We start from the raw sequence: 19,751 nt of genomic DNA, 5'->3' as shown, positions 1-19,751 counted from the left end.
GTATTTTTCTGACCCTGCATATGAGACCATCATAAGAGCTTTCAGAGCGTTATCAATAATGTCGGTGACATGCAACATGCTAAACATAGCGTATTATCAAGTTGTTAACCGCTCCGAAACATTTCTGAGACATCCTTTCACCACAGAGTAGTTCTAGTCATATTGATAGACTCGTGGTCACAGTGTACATTGTATTATCAGGAAAACCTCAAAAAAATGCCTAACTGCTTCATTACAATAACTGTGACCATCTATCAGTTCCAGATTCGCGCCTTTGTCACCGCAACCAGTCTTCAAATGTCTGATATAGCCAGCAAGCTATCAAGCACCGCTTCGGCAATTACACACTCGGTAACGCCGAATCAATCGGAGCAGCTCCAGCGATATTACGAGGATCAAGCGTACGTATGAGACAATGCGATTACAGGATAATGTGTGTAAAATCTGTTCCCATAAAAATCTTCTGGGAGCACCAACATTGAAAATACATGACTCACAACAGCTTCTATCTTCTAGAGTTTTATCATAAACTGTAGATCCGTATAGGGGAAGAATAGGTGTATTTATTAGATTTACACCATAGCGTGGGGTGTGAATATGGGTAAATGGCGCACCCTTCATTATCAAAATTGTGCCTTACCCCTTCTAGTGAGTGCAAATGAGTAAAATACACGAATCCTTATGGAGATCTGTAACCAGGTACAGTTTACATCTGTGTTCGTACCATCTCATGAAAGCACAACGATTTGACGTTCGTAAACATGAACCACTGCAAACTGCAGTCCGGGAACAGACTTCGACAACAATGACAACTAGCAATTTCGAGCGTTTCCTAATTGGATAAGAATTCGCTGAATTCACGACAACTTGAAAATTGACTTATATTCAGATTAATAGAGAGATAAAAAGAAATCAAGGTATATTCATCAGGGTTTTTTCTCATAATCCTGAGAATGGCGAATTTCAATGCGTCAAGGTCGGCTCGTTTCACGCGAAACAGTTCTCGCTTGCCGCTTGTCTTTTTTGTATTATCTTCTTTTACTCTTCATTCAGTGTGCATGCATCTTCACATGGCCTAGGCCCGGATGGTTGCCGGATTTCAAAGCCTTCTCCAAGTCGTTTCGATATCTTTTGATTGTATCGCAGCCTTGTGGTGTTTTGAAATGATGAATTTCGTAATAAACTGGTGAACTGAAGTATAGTATTTTCAAGGAAGTAGAGATGCGATTAGAATCAAAACTATGGCATAGAAATAGTAGACTGATTCGATTAGAATTAGATTGTATCGGCATTTTGCACCAATTAGTGTGAATAGACCAGTCCTGGATTACCTGGCGTATAACACCATAGAAATTCGCTGTATTCACGAGTCTATATCAAAGGTCTTCCACCATGGATTGCTGTACTGATGTGCACTCTTCGCCATGACGAAGATGGGTGAAAAACACAGTATAGCGATACAGACATGAAATTAGCTGGAGTGGAACATCAATCCGGAGATCGACACTCAATCGTTTCCCCCCCTTTCTCAGGAAACTGGCCGAGATATTCTCTTTTGGCGAAGCCGTTGCACTATCGGCGTACATTGGAGCGTTATCTTTGTTTGGCATGGCGGCGAACCTCTTCACATTTTTAGTCATTCTGAAAACACCGAAGTTGCACAAGTAAGTATGGACTTATACCTATGAGTAGAACAGCCTTAACAATCTGTACTTCATTATTGCAAAACCAGTTTGCAATGTGTACGCATCATGCACAGGATTAAAGTTACAGCATATAGAAACATCTCGCAAATTAGATTGTGATCAGATTGCTCACTCTAATTAGTATAATTATAGAAATCTAGACTTATCTAGTTGACTAGGTTTGGTATTATGCTATACCAAAATTACTCATCGACAGCCTTTTTACCGCAAATTTTCACTCAAATACGTGTAGATGTAGTAATTTCCAATACCCGCGAAACACTAATTCAAGCGAAAGTAACAAATGAATGTACCGAAAAGTACTAATGTCGGTATAGTTAAAACGTAGATTCGGTCGACTGGTCGTGTTTGTAGCAGACATGGGGTGATTACTTCATGAATGTAATCGATTGCGATTACGATTACTTCGGAATCACGCGATTACGATTACGATTACGATTACAGCAAAATCAGGAAGTAGTCGATTACGATTACGATTACATTGGAAGAGTAATCACGATTACTGACGATTACATTTATTTTGCATCGTAGTAGTTATATTGGAAGACAATACACATGGATTGCGCTGAATAGGCCTAATGATATAACAACTGTCTCTACAAAAGATGGGACATTTCCTTGTTACGTCATAATGTACACATTGCCCATTTTATAGAGGACGGTTTATCGCACACAACGTTTTGCATTCTTTCGAGGTCCATAACTGCCACACCACAAATTCCCCAATAGGGCGAGGAGCGTGGTTGGAGGGTAGGCTACTCAACAGTATTTCGTAAACCAACATAAATTATAGAGTATTTTCGAGAGATTTCATTAACTTGGGAATTCTCTTTGAGCTTTGCGATTTAAATGTCTCTAGATAGCTTGATTTCGAAATGCATACGTCTCCCCCTCAAGAAATAAAGCATGTATCATTCATAGTAATAGGCATTTAGGTGCCAGTCAATAGCGATTCTTGACACATCAAAAGACATATGCAGTTTCGGCCAACATGAGACTCCACGAAGTGTGCTACTAAAGAAATACATTGGCGGAAACATAGGGTATTTGTCCATTGTCAATAGCCGCGCTGGGTGGGCGAGATCAACAGTCCATTCCTTTCAATCTGAGCCCACGATGCAAATGCCACCCGGGCACCCACAGAGCATTCGACATTACAATTTGTGAGTGCGTCTCACGCAGAGGTGGTCAGTAACGAAGTACTTCTACTTTTTCGAAGTACTCAAGTAGTTTTCCTCTACTTCTGGTACTTACTCAAGTAGATCTGATCTTCGCTACTTCTACTTCTACTTCGTAATATTTTGTGATCTGCTTACTTACTTTTCGCTATTTTCAGTTTGTCAAGTAGAAGTAGTTTAATCCTCCAATAAGAAAGATAAACTGCGGAATTTAGGAGCTGTTTTCACGGAGTAGCAACATTTAATTTTCATAAAAGTCAAGTAAAGCCCAGAAATTTTTTTGCGCTTCACGCACAGTAGTTATGGAGTGACAAATATGTTTCTGCAAAAGTCTTGGTGAATATAATTTAGGTACCGAATATTTCATCACAGTAAATATGGCCCACCATAACGCTTGAAACTACCGTTTCGCAATCTGGCAATTACCTATCATATCGTTATATAGCAGCCCGTGACGTATGGCAATCTGAACAAATGGAGTCTGCCTTTTTTGAAAGTTACACCTGTTTTAACAGACCACCCGTGAAACTTTCTTTTTTGAAACGTGGTATTTGTATTTCTCGTTCAATTCCGAGAATCATACTTTGAGTTTTAATTACTTTCAGTTCTTTTGTCTGCAGAACATAGATGTTGAAGTATAAAATCAAGTGTAGTAATGCCTCTATTTTCCGAAAATAAAGCTACACTATGGTAATTTTACGATCCACAATATTTTTAACGTAGTTAATAAAACGTTGTCAGTCCACGCAAACGAGTTACGACCGTTTTCAAAACGACTTACTTACTTGAGTAGATTTAAAGTCAGTCAATTCTACTTCTACTTGAAGTAGTTTGAGATTGCTTATGAAATAAGTTCTTCTACTCGTACTTGAGTAGATTTTTGCGACACTACTTCTACTTCTACTTGAGTAGCTTTCTTGACTACTTTGACCACCTCTGGTCTCACGCAAGTTTTTCTTTTAGTCTGCTATGTTTGGGTCACCACAATCACTATCTTTTGGGTATATAACAGACCGGAGGTCACGAATTAACAACATACAATAAAGTAATTATTGCAAGATACCAGATGCTATAATTATGTATTACGCGCCCCTTGCTCTTCAGGTAAATCCGGCCATCGGGCGCTGAGATGAGATTAAAAATGCAATATAATTCAATTACCAATATTATTGATTAAATTAAATCTTCATCGTCAAAATTGACTACTCTATGGTGGCCCAAGACCAATGTTTGGGAAACTATTGCGGATTTGAACCTTATTAAGCTACAACCCACGCTAACATGGTATATAAGCCAATGGCTATCCTATAGCGGCAGGTCTGAAAGTTCAGTAAAGAATTGTGAAATAGTGATTAGCGCCCGTTTTGAGTAGAATAATATGAGAATAAGAGAAAGTGAACATAAAATTCGGCCTTCAACTTAATGCAGATAATGTAATGCAAGCTGCCATTACGAAAACGGCAAAACAACGGCTCAGGTATGATATATATTAGCAGCTGTTGATTTTAATGCTTTGTTGTGGAAACCGTAATGTTTCATTTGACGAGAACAAAATTTCAAGCCTTTGTCTGGTGTAGGTTCGTACCATATAGGCCTACTGCTCGCCAAGCAGCAAAACTGAAACTGCATTTAACTATAGAATTAGAACTATTACATTCTATTGTTTAACTAAGCGGAACCAAACATCAATACAAAAGTTGCTATTTTAACTTAGACAGAGAGGTGATTAATTATCCTGTTGCGAGGTAGTGGTGTCTGAAATGTATTGATAAACCGATATACAGCACGATGGGTTTTCTTACAATCACACTATTGTACATCGAATATCTATTTACTATGTGTGGACTCTTCTTACGCAAAAACGAGCAAAGCTAATAGGCTACCTCTGACGTAATAATGAGCAGTGGCATAAGAAAATCCGACGTTTGTGCTCTCAATAACTAGTATAATATCTATTCCTTGTTCACGAGTGTTCAGTTTATGTCACAGTCCTTGTACGAATAAAAAGTAATCGTTCTTTCACAAAAAAAATCGATTAAATATGGGAAGTAGTCGATTACGATTACGATTACTTCGGGATTTTTTCGAATGTAATCGATTGCGATTACGATTACTTGAAAATGCTGTAATCGTCGTAATCGATTACGATTACTAATCGCGATTACCCCATGTCTGGTTCGTAGCGGTTAATAACGGGGTGGTTAGTTTGGAACTTGTGATAATTATTCAAATGATCACGGACGCTACTAATAGGTACAAGCATCGAAAATATATTCAGTTACCCTGATACAGGGCCCAATCGAGCCGGTTCTTACGACAATTTCACTTGTAAACTTCATGCAGACTTAACTCAAAAGCACTCTATACTGTTCAAAATCCAAATTGTTAATTCTTATAGTAGTTTTGCTAAACAAAACTGTCGCAGTAGAAGCGGAATTAGTCCAAAGTGGAAATTTGTAAGTACAGGTTTGCGTCACGTTAAGTAGAAAGCGTATAATCTGCGGTATGCAGTGCAGCAGGGTAAATCTACTTTTATCCGTGTTCATTTAAGTCTACTTTTAGAAAAATATGCCAAAAGAGTTTGTGTCAGCAGAAGGACTCCATGTACCATCTAAAAATAGCACATAAACATTAAGCTGAAATCCATGCCGGTGACGTTATATTTGGTGATACGATTGTTGATATACAAGGTTCCTTCCAATTTTCTGCTAGTAGGTGACGTTTTCCCATGACGAGTGTCAGACGCAGAATATTCGAGTTCATTTCAATATGAATATACTATTCAATTGTATATTACAGTTCTGTAGGCTTACCTGCAAGAAGGACATCTGTATATATCCTTAACATTGTCAACTAACGGTTTCGTTAATGGGAAGTTTTCGCCCTTATATATAGTTACTAGTCTGTAAACTCATGGAAACAAATGACTATTTCTAACAGCGAGAGCTAAATGTTTTGTCGTCATTCAGGTCCGCGTTTTACATTTTCCTTATGAGCCTCTGCGTCTCGGACTTCCTATCGTCTCTCGTCAGCCCGCTGATCCTCTACCGAGTCACGTGGGGTTTTTACCAATGGATTCTACCGCATTTCCTATGCAAGGTTTTTGAAATATGCTGGTTGTTGTTAGTGCCTACTGCACACTGCAAATTCGACGGTAGGGAATATGCTCATGCACTCTTAGCGAAAATAGAGTATGCTCCAACCAGTGTACCACCCCTGATATACGGGCGTGAATATACCAAATGCACACAAGACCAGAACCTACCTCGGCCTTATTAATCGAATACAACATCTTAATCAAAATTAGTCAATTCTACTAATCCTTATGGAGGTATATCCTTTGTATGTACACCATTTTTTTTTTTGAAGTGTTACAGGAAAACCTTACCCTCTAATACACCCATGGGATTTATCTCCAGTTAAAATGGTGAAATTTGTCTGGTTGGCATCCACTGTAACGGGCGAAAAGGTGTAATATTGTACCGAAATTTGCTGATGCATATATGTATATTTTGTATACACCCTAATTGTATCCAGACCTGAAGACACAAGATCGCATAAAATGTCTACAAGTAGCCTATACACATCTGATGAAATCGTAACGAGAAACGACCTTCTGATAAATTGAGAATCAGCGGATATTAAACGTTGCCGATTAGCTGATCAAATCTGCTATTTACTTATTTATATACGTCACTGTAAAGTTCCTTGTAATATTGTCTAATATCTTAATCGGGCGAACAAATTCCCAGCAGCGCTTCACTAAGAGAATGTGTTCAGTCTTTCCAAATTAAAGTGGACTTAGAATTCCCGAATTAGACAGACACACAACGAAAATCAAGATAAGTTCATACCATATCAGAGTCCTGTCTCGTAAGCACGTGAATGGCAAATGTCCGTACGCATAGGTTGACTCGTTTCGCAATATTCAGGTATCCTGTAGCATGTTCTGGCAAACTCGACAATAGATTAGAAATGCAATTAAAGCATATGACATGATTACGGGCACTTCGCTCTGATCGCACTAATTTTACAACTGGGTTATCTGTTATCCTGGGTTGTCACAGTCTGATTCACAGAAATGGAACTAGCTGCTTGGTTTTCATCACTGTGAAAATTATACAAGGACCTACCGCGACCTCTATTGAAAAGAATGTCAGCGTTCATTAGTATATTGCAAATGTGAAGAGGTACGGAACGTAAATATTGGGGATGGTGTGAACGTGAGGTTCAGGTTCGCGTTCTGTGTGTGAACCTCGTAAATTCAGAGGTTCGCGTTCACAACAGAACCTTGATAGGTTCTGCACTGTGAACCTTTTTCATATATTACAATTTTCACTTCATTATGACATCTTTAGTACAAATTTATTGCATTTCAACTGCGGGCCACTCTGTGCATGCCGCTGGCAGCAGAAAAAATCAACACAAAACAAATATGCAACTTGACAATCTCAAAAATTTTACTTGCTTTGCTACAAAAGTTTGCTCCAAATATCCAGATTTCCGTTTGTGAATATTTAGCGACTCTCTGCTAAGAGCTCGACTCGCAATCACACAACGTCACGAGCGAAATACACTACATGTAGTCAGCGAATGATGCTTATTCAACCAGTCAATCTTGACTTCATATGTTTATTGTATCATAAAAAACACCGTGCGATTGGGGTGTTGGCTACTGCTGTATAACTTATTAATGGCAGAATATCGGTAGCAAGTATAGAAACCCCGTTTTACACTCTGCTCAAAATCAATGTAGCAATACTCAGACGCTGAATACATTGTCCGGTCTGGCCAAGACTGTTAAGGCGTAAGCATATGTTCCATGGCAAGTCCTCATCGAAATTGTTGGCAAAGCGACGGATAATATTGATTTTATGGAAGTATTATATCATTTGATCGCCTCAGTTAATATATTAAGCGACGCCAATATGCACTTCAGCATTGTGACATTATGTGGCCCGAGTCTTCGCTAGATATCGTGTACAATAATATAAGCTATCACTTCATTGAAAGATAGGGTTGGGATTAGCAATATGACGTCACGTGACGTCATGAGGTTCACGTTCGTGTTCACACAGAACCTTTCAGAAAGGTTCGTGTTCACACGAACCTGAACCTTTCAGAGGTTCACACCATCCCTAGTAAATATACAATTGAATAGTATATTTGTGAGTCTGTAGCTTTATAAAAACACGCGCATCACGATCTGAGAAAAACACACCTTTGACTCATCCCCTGAAGCTTAATACAGAGCAGACAAATGTCATAAATTCTGCCAGTGGTAGACATTCGCTGCATAATCCTATTTGTTGAATAGTATATTCAATTTTATATTGAAGTTCCGTACCTCCAAGAAGCTCTTCAATCCTATTTGTGCGAAAATTATCGTGACAACATATTTGGCGTCGTCGGGAGAGGCCGTTATTCACACTTTCATTTGGGTGCTTCGAAATCGACTTTTATGAAAATAGGCAAACCAAGTCTGTGCCAACAAAAGGATTTCGTGTACCATCTAGAACAGGGGCGGGCAACTTCTCCAGTCGGCGGGCCGGATACAGGAAAATTAAGTACTTGGCGGGCCGGATTGCTGAATTGATACATTATTCGCCCATTTATCCACATATACAAGGAATAAATCGTATTTAACGAATGTATTTTAACGACAGCAATGTAACTTCAAAGCCATTTCTCGTCAATTATGACGAAGACAATGTGGATTTGAGAACAGCATTGTCATACAGGCACCACCATGTCTGCTTCTCTCTGATCAATCAACACACTGTGCAATCCTTAATGAAGATTTCAAGGCGTTCGATAAGCCCGGTACCCCAAATTTACCAAGTTATGAATTTATTAGGGTTTAGTAGGTGACGAGATAGCGTGGTTGTTCGACTGTGTGGCCTATTTTATCTCGATATTGAATTCATGCGGCACGCGGCCTCGGATTTTGAAAGTGACCCGAGACCTGTTTTGAGATGGCGACCCCTGGCATAAGCGGTGTCCTACAAAAGGCTGGAAGTGTGCCGTGCTACAAGTCGACGGTTACGGAATCAAAAATAAGAAATATCGGCGTGGTGTGAATTACCATTGTAATCATTCATTACTCGATCAAAACACATCAACATTAGATTATCTTAATTGTGTGTGGAAGTAGCCTGCACTACGGTTGTTCAAAAACCATGTTTACCACAAATGACATTAGAGTTGAGCACATCGTAAACGCCGATAATGCAAGTCTTCTCGCTTCACCCTCGCTCGCTGCGCAGTGCGCATACACGTGTAATTGTGTATAAAAACATACAGTCACTAAAATTTGATGTATGTAAGCAATTAGTGGGGAATCTCGGAAGACTGGGGCCGCGGGCCACATTATCATGTAAGACGGAAAAATGTCCGCGGGCCGGACAAAATCCCTTCGCTGGCCGGATCCGGCCCGCGGGCCGTATGTTGCCCGCCCCTGATCTAGAATATTACATTGGGCTATCTGTAGCGCTCTCTTCAATTATTCAAAATTCCATGCCGGCGATGTCATATTGTTGAGATACGCCGGTTGATTTACAATGTCCTTTCCAATTCTTATCATCTACTGACAAGACAACCCGAATATATTCGGGTTCATTTCAATGTGAATATACTATTCAATTGTATATTGCAAATTTGGAGAAGACCTTGATTCTGATATGCATTGCAGCTTGGCATAGCCGTAGACTTTTGGACATCGTGTGCCACCATTCAGCATGTTTTGCTATTTACCCTTTTGCGGTTGATATCAGTACGATTTCCTCACAAGTTCAGAATGATCACATCCCGTCACGCGAAGGTGAGTTGCAACTGCTAACAAACTTTTCAAAAAGGACATATCTAAAGCGCTGATATCCGATATTATGATATACGATATCTTTAGGATTTGCTCAACGAACGTAGCCCAATGTTTGAGCCTGCTGGAATCAGTTGTTATCAAATGCGTTCAAACCGATAACAAATGCCCAACTTGAGTTTTTATGTCCTGACTGATTATATTGAGTCGTCGTTTTAATGATATTATCATGGCAATCATGGCCATTATAGCGGCAGTTAAGGTTATGCCAATATTGCGTAATATGTGATTTCGCTGGTGATGTAACTATAACCATATTGAAATTGTAAACGGAAAATGGAATCCAGTAAACAAAAAAACAGTATCGAAAGCTTGGATTGACGAAGCATCACAAATTTGATATTTCGTATTTGAAACGTTTGGCATTTGTGGTTGACGCATAATCAGGCAATTAGATTGATACTCAACGACGTATTAAATGAGTTCTTGTATGTCAAAATCCCTCTATCCCGCATAATAATATTGTATCCATTGCTCGTCTTGTAAATGAATTATGTTTAATATTACCGAAACACATCGACTGAAGTAGCTACTCGCTATGATGGTGATCATGAGCTAAGTACTCACTAGTTTCGGAGTACTCAGCTTTCGTACATGCCATAATAAATCAATGGTGTTTATTTTTTAGACTACATTCAATTGCAATTAACAGTTTTTATTAGACAAAACCACATACCTTTTACACCATGTGTAGTAGAAAGTATAGTTTCGGGCATGTTTGCAACATTTTGACTATAGTGACATCGTTATATCAGCCGGTCCAAACAGCGTATATTTGAAGTGTCATTGGTCATTTCGCGTTAATCACGAAGATACAATTTCAAAAGTAGCATCCTCAGATCAACCTTTAAATACTCGGAATAGTTTTGACATAGTTTGGAAATTCGCACTATTTTGACTACTTTGAGAACTTCTGCATAGGTGTAGCCAAAAGCCCAACAACGAAGTACAGGCCATTATCCTGAATAGATTCAAGTTGCCATACACTTCCCGTTTACATATGATTCTCAACGTACGTTTCAGATAGCAGTCGTCGTAATTTGGATCGAGACATTCGCGGTCGGCTTCGTAATCTATTACCTTTGGCCTCAAGTATTTCCGCCAGGAAAACGCACGTTTAACGGCGACATCCAGAAAGCTTGCACGGCCTCCAGTGATTGGTAGGTATACACACATCAGTTCAGTACAGTTTAGACGACAATTTCAGCATTTAAATACACCACGAGATTGCGATACAACGAACAGATGGGTAGGAGTCGGAACGATTTGGAGCAGTCTTTTAACCGAACACGCACTTGGGACTTGGATCACATAAATAACAGGCGTGTACAGTACATCGCTGGAAAACTTTCAGCTTTTCCAAATTATAAGGGAATTACTTCAATAGTTGTCTCCCCAAATTATACACGAATTAGAATTGTAGCTACGCAGTTTCTTCAAACTAGATTGGAATTAGAATTACTGAATTAGCGAACACTTGGATACAAGTTCAGTTCACTTCAGTTCATATCAAATCAGATTTTATTTTCATATTCATGAGAGTAGCAAATGTCGTTTTGCACTTTACAGCTCTCATGTTCCATTTCATGCAAATCTGCAATTAAATTTGAATTAAAATGAGAGCCTAAAAACTATTCACAAATTAAATTGGAATTAGATTAGAATAGATTAGAGTTCGGTATAATTAGCCTAATTAGGCAATTAGATTTAGCATTGCATGCTCGAGTCCAATGCCTATCGTTTCTGTCATTCGGAATTGAGCATTGCATTATTGGAAATTACTCCGTTCCGTCGTTATTGGCATTGTGACGCAAGACTGGTAGACTGTTATGATTACGTCACTATGTGACCACTACGTCTACATACGCATGTTGCTGTCGTGTGTAACTCCATGTACTAATTTACCGTGTTGTCTATATTGGATTCCTCAATTTGCTATGTGATCATGGCGGTTTTTTGACCTTGTGATGGGTAATGCACATCAGACATGGGGTGATTACTTCATGAATGTAATCGATTGCGATTACGATTACTTCTGAATCACGCGATTACGATTACGATTACGATTACAGCAAAATCAGGAAGTAGTCGATTACGATTACGATTACATTGGGAAAGTAATCACGATTACTCACGATTACATTTATTTTGCATCGTAGTAGTTATATTGGAAGACAATACATGGATAGCGCTGAATAGGCCTAATGATATAACATCTGTCTTTACATGAGATGGGACATTTCCTTGTTACGTCATAATGCACCCATTGCACATTTTATAGAGGACGGTTTATCGCACACAACGTTTTGCATTCTTTCCAGGTCCATAACCGCCGCACCCCAAATTCCCCAATAGGGTGGGGAGCGTGGTTGGAGGGTAGGCTACTCAAAAGTATTTCGTAAACCAACATAAATTATAGAGTATTTTCGAGAGATTTCATTAACTTGGAAATTCTCTTTGAGCTTTGCGATTTAAATGTCTCCAGAAGTATGGATAGATTGATTTCGAAATGCATACGTCTCCCCCTCAAGAAATAAAGCATGTATCATTCATAGTAATAGGCATTTAGGTGCCATTCAATACCGCTCCTCGACACATCAAAAGACATATGCAGTTTCAGCCAACATGAGACTCCACGAAGTGTGCTACTAAAGAACGACATTGGCGGAAACTTAGGGTATGTGTCTATTGTCAATAGCCGCGCTGGGTGGGCGTGACTAACAGTCCATTCCTTTCAATCTGAGCCCACGACGCAAATGCCACCCGGGCACCCACAGGGCATTACACATGACAATTCGTGAGTGCGTCTCACGCAAGTTTTTCTTTTAGTCTGATATGTTTGGGCCACTACAATCAATATCTTTTGGCTACATAACAGACCGGAGGTCACGAATTAAAAGCATACAATAAAGTAATTATTGCAGGATACCAGATGTTATAATTATGAATTAGGAGCCCCCTGCTCTTCAGGTTAATCTGGCCATCGGGCGCTGAGATAGGCATAAAAATGCAATATAATGCAATTACCAATATTATTGAATAAATTAAATATTCAACTTCAAAATTGACTACTCTATGGGGGCACAAGACCAATATTTGGGGGGGAAACTTTTGCGGTTTTGATCCTGATTCTAACCCACGCTAACATGGTATATAAGCCGATGGCTATGGCGGCAGGTCGAAATGTTCAGTAAAAAATTGGCGCCCGTGTTGAGTAGAATAATATGAGACAAGGAAAGAATAATATGAGAATAAGAGAAAGTGAACATAAAATTATGCCTTCAACTTAATGCAGATAATGTAATGCAGGCTGCCGTTACGAAAACGGCAAACCAACGGCTCAGTTATGATATATATCAGCAGCTGTTGATTTTAATGCGCCGTTGTGGAAACCGTAATGTTTTATTTGACTAGTACAAAATTTCAAGCCTTTGTCTGGTGTAGGTTCGTACCATATGGGCCTACTGCTCGCCAAGCAGCAAAACTGAAACTGCATTTAACTATAGAATCAGAACTATTACATTCTATAGTTTAACTAAGCAGAACCAAACTTCAATACACAAGTTGCTTAGGCAGGGAGGTGATTAAGTATCCTGTTGCGAGGTAGTGGTGTCTGAAATGTATCGATAACCCGATTTACAGCACGATGGGGTTTCTTACAATCACACTAATGTACACCGAATATCTATTTACAATGTGTGGACTGGACACTTCTCACGCAAAGACGAACAAAGCTAATAGGCTACCTCTGACGTAATAATGAGCAGTGGCATTAGAAAATCCGACGCTTGTGCTCTCAATAACTAGTATAATATGTATTCCTTGTTCACGAGAGTTCAATTTATGTCACAGTCCTTGTACAAATAAAAAGTAATCGTTCTTTCACAAAAAAATCGATTAAATATGGGAAGTAGTCGATTACGATTACGATTACTTCGGGATTTTTTCGAATGTAATCGATTGCGATTACGATTACTTGAAAATGCTGTAATCGTCGTAATCGATTACGATTACTAATCGCGATTACCCCATGTCTGATGCACATGCACATTCACATTCACGCAAAGAGTGTGAATGAGCCTCCATATGACGCACGGCACGGCCAAGGATCAGTTGGTTAACGTGTCAACCAATCTTTGCAGGATTGGGATGCTATCTGAATTTGTGAAGATAGGCTTCCCGATAGTCACTTACATACCAATGGGAGCTGTCGTGATTGTGGCTACAGTCGTATGCTTGCTTCTAGCGAAGAGAATCGTACGACGAGACAAGGGTAATGTTGGGATTTCCATCGCTCTTCGCGTAACTACTTCTATGTAGTTCAATGGATCCTGACCTTTTCTAAACTTGGAAACTCTTACGCCAATCTCTCAGCCTTCGGTGATACTCCGAGCAAAAACAGCAAGATTCTAGCGCATGTAACTATCACACATCAGCACATTACTAAATAGACTACTGGTGGACAAAACGAACTGTGCATCAACAGAGGGTTAAAGGAACAAAACCATTGTATTATGAATTTCACACGAAACGAAACCTTATAATAGGGTTACCAGATTTTTAGATCCGATGAAAAGACAACTTTTCAAAAATTCTGAAAGCTCTAGTACCAGCTGAGAAAACTCGTGAATTTGAAAAGCTTTCTTTCAAAACTTCTGCGTTGACTAAAAAAGGTCATCACGTTTTCTCGCCTCCCGAAAAAAACGCTTTTAACGATACTTTTGAGTACCGGTAGTTGACTGAAAAAAAAGTTATCATTTTGATCGCCTCCCGCATTTCCCACTTTTATACAATTCTGCTAACCAATTCTGCGTAGAAGTCAACTTTTTCATCGCATTTTAATACTTTTTCTGCAAAAAGAAGAATAATTCACCAAAAAGGAGGACTTTTAGGGGTCCTCAAAGGACACTTCAATTTTTGGGGAAAAAAGAGGACAAATCCTGGTAAAAGACGGCTTATGGTAACCCTAGGGTTAACGTGCAGCTGCAAATAGGCAGGTATGGTCACCTCAGATCCTCTGCTAAAAGCATGTGACCCATCGACTAAATCCATCTTTGGCAATTCTAAGAAACACGGCCCACTGGGCCCGGTTCACTGCTGTTCATACCTAGTGAACATCAGAGGTGGTCAGTAACTAAGTACTTCTACTTTTTCGAAGTACTCAAGAAGTTATCCTCTACTTCTAGTACTTACTCAAGTAGATCTGATTTTCGCTACTTCCACTTCTACTTCGTAATATTTTGTGATCTACTTACTTACTTTTCGCTATTTTCAGTTTGTCAAGTAGAAGTAGTTCAATCTTCTAATCAGGAAGATAGCCTGAGGAATTTCGGGGCTGTTTTCACGGAGTATCAACATTTAATTTTCATAAAATATTCGTAAAGCCCAGAATTTTCGTCGCGCTTCGCGCGCAGTGGATACGGAGTGACCAGTATGATTTTTCGAAAGTATCGGTCAATGTAATTTAGGTAGAGGGTAGGCGTGGCTCTGTTCACACCACATTGTCGCCTTTCGCCCATATCAAATAATTCATCACAGTATATATGGCTCATCATAACGTTTGAAACTGATGTTTCGCAATCTAGCATTTACTTATCATATTATAATCTAGCATGTCCATGGCGTGTCCAAATCTGGAAAAGTGGACTGTGACTTTTTTTGTTAGTTTTAGAGCTGTTTTAGCATACCACCTTTGAAACTTTCTGGACTAAAAACATGAAATACATGTTCGGCTTTTAGAAGTAGTATTTATATTTCACTTTCAATTCCCAGTACTTTGAGTTATAATTATTATCAGTTCTTTGGTCTGGATAACATACATGTTGAAGTATAAAGGCAAGTGTATTAATGCTTTTAATTTCTGGAAATAAAGCTACACAATATGGCATTTTTATGGTCCACCATAATTTTTATTACCGTTTACTAATCGCGCAAAGTGTTTACACCGTATCTTATACAACTTCTCCTTATCGCTCTTCGACTAAACTACGGGCCTTATAACATGGGGAATGGTGCCATACCATGCTATTTTATAAAACGTGCTGTTCGAGAAAACAGAGGATTAGCATCGCATTTCCCCATCAATAGCCTACTATCATTTTCATCCCATGATGTGGACGAATGCTTATGCTATTGAAAATTGGATACCTGCTGGTATGCATCAATATGAATCAAGCTCGTCACCTATCCCATAACTCAATTTGAACCTTTTTACAATCCATGTGAACGTATTAGGATCGTTTTTACAACTAACTACTTACTTACTTACTTGAGTACTTTTAAAGTCAGTCAATTCTACTTCTACTTCACGTAGTTTTAGGTTGTTATAAGAAGAAGTTCTTCTACTCGTACTTGAGTAGATTTTGTCGTCGCTACTTCTACTTCTACTTGAGTAGATTTCTTGACTACTTTGACCACCTCGGGTGAACATTTGGTAGAGACATAAGATTTTATGCCTTCATGTTATCTTCCATTACTTTTCATTCACTGTGCATGTCTCCTCTTTATCTCCTAGGTCAGATGGGTGTCTGATTTCAAAGACTACTCCAAATCGTTTCAACGTCTTCCTATCTTTTCATTGTATCACATTCTTGTGGTGTATTGATTTGATAGAATTGTTAATAATATACTGAACTTGCCCAATTATGTAGATGTCAGAAAAGGCGCGGCCAGGAAGAGCTCACGCAAAGAGAAGCACGCCCTAATGCAACTCGTTCTCATAATCGCCTCGTTCATGCTCGGCTACATTCCAGACTTGAGTAAGAGCAGTGATGATAATGTTGTTCCGACGCATTGATAACACGTACCGTATTTCACGCAGCGTACAAAGTCATAGCGGCTACTCTACGAAACAGCGGAGAGAGCATGCAGGCCAGTTTTGAATGGAAGTTTTTTGTCACCGCCTATTGCCTTCTGCGACTGTCGGAATGTCTGAACCCTATATTTTACAATTTGGGATCGAGGTAAGAACCTAAATATCCGTCACAATCAGGGGTGGTCCCCAACAAAGTACTCCTACGTATTCCAAGTGCTCAGTCTGAAGCGATGTTCGATGACCGAGGTTCCACAGTGTTGGGATCAAACCACTACCTTCGAGTCACAAGTCACTAATGACTAATCACGGCAAGTTGAATTTTCAAAGTATGAGACATGATTCAAAGTCATTGCATTTTGCTAACTGTTTTAAATACAGATGGAGTCCCCATTTATTCGTAATCGAAGAACGAATAAAAACTTCATTATACGCGCAAAAAGGCGCTGTATCGCTCACGCATACGTAGAACTGCTAAACTACGCACGTAAAGCGGTATACCCCCAGTCTACAATTATCAGCCAAAATACAGGATAACATACGAAACCTCAAGAAAGTTCAATAAATGATATGGTGCAATACCCTACCCACCTATACATATCCATGATATACAATTATAAACGAATTAACGATATTCGTTTGATTTAAATCGTACAAGAAAGTTGGTTAATGTGAGCAAGTTTACGACAACCTAATTTGCAAGCTCCCATATTACTGCGTTTGCGATCAATTTATTTGTGATATAACAATGGAGGCTCGGTAAAACGCACAGTAGTGAAGCTTCAGCAATACGAAGTTATACAAGATACAGCGATTTAGTAGACATCGATTAATCATTAATGACTTGAAATTGAGTCGTAAATTTTGCTTCGAGTCATACATATGATTCGTGATGGCACGCAGGATGGCCACCATTGGCTGCAGGCAATTAGGTGCTTAAACAGGGAAGAAGGTTAAGGTTTGAAATCGCAAACCCCTGCTTCTGAAATGCCTATTCTGTCTCCAATATTACTAATCACATTACCAATTAAGCAATTTGTTTAACGGCGTTTCGTCTCGAACAATACGATAGCACTTTCTAAGGTGGAGGATCGCATGTCTTAACTAGGCTCTGAAAGGGAACAGCAATAGTCTCCCTGATTTACAATGAATACTCGTTACAATCATATATTGTTTGACTCTCATGTACTCTCTTTTCACAGTAATATGAGGAATGCAACAAAGCATTACGTTTGCAGAACAGAGCGACAAGTTGATAGCGCAAAGGAGAAGAATCGGTCTTTCAGTTGAAAACCAAATGTGAATTTGTACCCCCGGTTACGATCTTTAAGGGGCAAATAAATCATAAACCCGAATGACTCACTGAATCTGAATTTTCCTCCCAAACGAATATCGCATTGTCTATATGAGGTCGGATTTTTTAACCATTACCAATGAATGTTAATTTTTCGCGCTACTAACATTGTATACCGTTTTTATGAGGTCTAAGTATGATTTTTTCTTCAAATTATACCATCGTTCATTATGCATCCTACATATATATCAAGAAAATCAATTGAAGAAAAAATGATTTTGAAACTTTATTCGTGTTGTATATTGACACTCGATTATTTTTTCTTTCGAAAATAGTGGAATATTATGATTATGGCTGTAATCATACGTACGTGAAATTTCAGCAAATAAACTACAATTAGTTCAGTGTTTTGGGTGTATCGGATTTAGGTTGATGTTGTCAGGATGTTGTCGAAGCGTGTTGCTAAAATTTTAGCAAATGCGCCACCCAACGCCCGTACGTCAATTGATATCAGTCAGGGATGCAACCAAGTCACAAGGCTACGAGTCACAAGTCAATCTCACTTTTTTAGTTTTGACTCGAGTCAAGTCGAGTCATTTTCAATTGACCACCGAGTCAAGTCCGAGTCCAAGTCAGCGAGCGGAGGGTCGAGTCCGAGTCATGGTATGATAACTCGAGTCCGAGTCCAAGTCATTGTGTGACTGCTCAGTTTCCAGTTAAAGTCTTGTTAAATCCACTTTTTATAACTCTGTTTGGTGATGTCGAATGGTTTAGCGAGGCCGTTCACAATTCCATTTGTGTGCCTTGGAGTCGACTTTTATCAAAATACACCAACCAAAACTCTGTCAACAAAAGGAGTTCGTGTACCACCTAAAAATAGTACATTGAACGCTCTCTCATTCACGAAATTTCATGCTGGTGACGTCATATTTTGTGATACGATTGTTGATATACAATGTTCTTTCCATTTCTCTACTAGTTGCTGACGATTACCCCTGACGAGTGTCGGACGAAAATATTCGGGTTCATTTCAATATGAATATACTATTCAATTGTATATTGAAGTTCTGTACCTCCAAGAAGCTCTTTCTAATATACTAATTTTCCTGACATTTAGCAGCTTCTGGTCGCATTTTCAAGTACCAGTACCAATAGACGAAATCTCAATAGTGAAGTTACTTTAGTATTCTTAGAAATTACATTGAAATGTCGGTCTTGGCCGTCTGACGTTCGAGTCATGCGCAATGACTCGAGTCCAAGTCTAGTCAATATACAGATTGACTCGAGTCGAGTCAAGTCATTACCGTATTTTTAGAAAATGACTCGGGTCAAGTCGAGTCATCAAAAAATGGTGACTCGAGTCATTACAACCCTGATATCAGTCCTCAGCTGCTGAATTTTCAACGAATATATCCACAGGCTTTTTCATTGGTTGAAAACTCTTTCAAACTAAGCTTTATAACAAGGGTGGGAAACATACGGCCTGCGAGAGGATTGTTATCGGCCCGCAGACAGTTTCCGGTCTTTATGATAATGTGACCCGTAGCCCGGGTCTACTACAAACATTTGCGGGCATACATTTTCGACCTTGAATATTAACAAAACAAAACTGCCTTCCAATCTAACTCTTGACCACGTGCAGTCTTTATTAAGGGTTTGTACGTCCGACATGCAGCCAGAGTTCAGAGAACTTGTTGACAACTTTGTTCGACCACCGATATGTCTCATTGACTTCAACGGCTATTAAAGTAGGCTACATTACGTTAATAAATTCAATAAATACTGTTTTGGGTCTCTGCTTTCAACTCGAAGTTTACATTGAATACGATTTATTCCTTTTATGCCTAGATAAAAAAGCGATCGTTTCCTGAATCCGGCCCGCCAC

At 39.2% G+C, this 19,751-nt stretch overlaps 2 protein-coding genes across 2 annotated transcripts in view; both read left to right on the top strand.

Annotated features, from left to right (window-relative positions):
• The window catches only part of LOC145436590 (cyclin-Y-like protein 1), a 108,897-nt gene extending 96,320 nt beyond the window's left edge, over nt 1–12,577 (top strand). The window contains exon 10 of the mRNA XM_080313982.1: nt 12,506–12,577. Within this exon, the coding sequence (XP_080170108.1) occupies nt 12,506–12,562 (57 nt within the window). The 3' untranslated portion in view covers nt 12,563–12,577. The remainder of the gene's footprint in view (nt 1–12,505) is intronic.
• Nucleotides 217–18,765, top strand: LOC145436580 (growth hormone secretagogue receptor type 1-like). The gene is made up of 9 exons (XM_080313963.1): nt 217–401; nt 1,533–1,664; nt 5,854–5,983; nt 9,576–9,704; nt 10,785–10,921; nt 13,904–14,034; nt 16,412–16,519; nt 16,582–16,723; nt 17,775–18,765. The coding sequence occupies exons 1-9, from the start codon at nt 217–219 to the stop codon at nt 17,860–17,862; spliced, it is 1,182 nt and encodes a 393-aa protein (XP_080170089.1). The 3' UTR covers nt 17,863–18,765.
• Nucleotides 18,766–19,751: the final 986 nt, after the last annotated feature.

This window comes from Botryllus schlosseri, chromosome 1 (assembly GCF_051294905.1).
Source record: "Botryllus schlosseri isolate E-star chromosome 1, Bs_hap1, whole genome shotgun sequence".
NCBI lineage: Eukaryota > Metazoa > Chordata > Ascidiacea > Stolidobranchia > Styelidae > Botryllus > Botryllus schlosseri.
The sequence above is the reverse complement of the archived record's forward strand: the minus strand, read 5'-3'. Positions and strand labels throughout refer to the sequence as shown.

Bases quoted from the DNA above. Each gene is read 5' to 3' on its own strand.
- LOC145436580 (XM_080313963.1), top strand. From the start codon at position 217: ATGCCTAACTGCTTCATTACAATAACTGTGACCATCTATCAGTTCCAG. The intron at 10,922-13,903 runs GTAGGTATACAC...CAATCTTTGCAG, and splicing joins TGCACGGCCTCCAGTGATTG to GATTGGGATGCTATCTGAAT. The intron at 16,520-16,581 runs GTAAGAGCAGTG...TATTTCACGCAG, and splicing joins CGGCTACATTCCAGACTTGA to CGTACAAAGTCATAGCGGCT.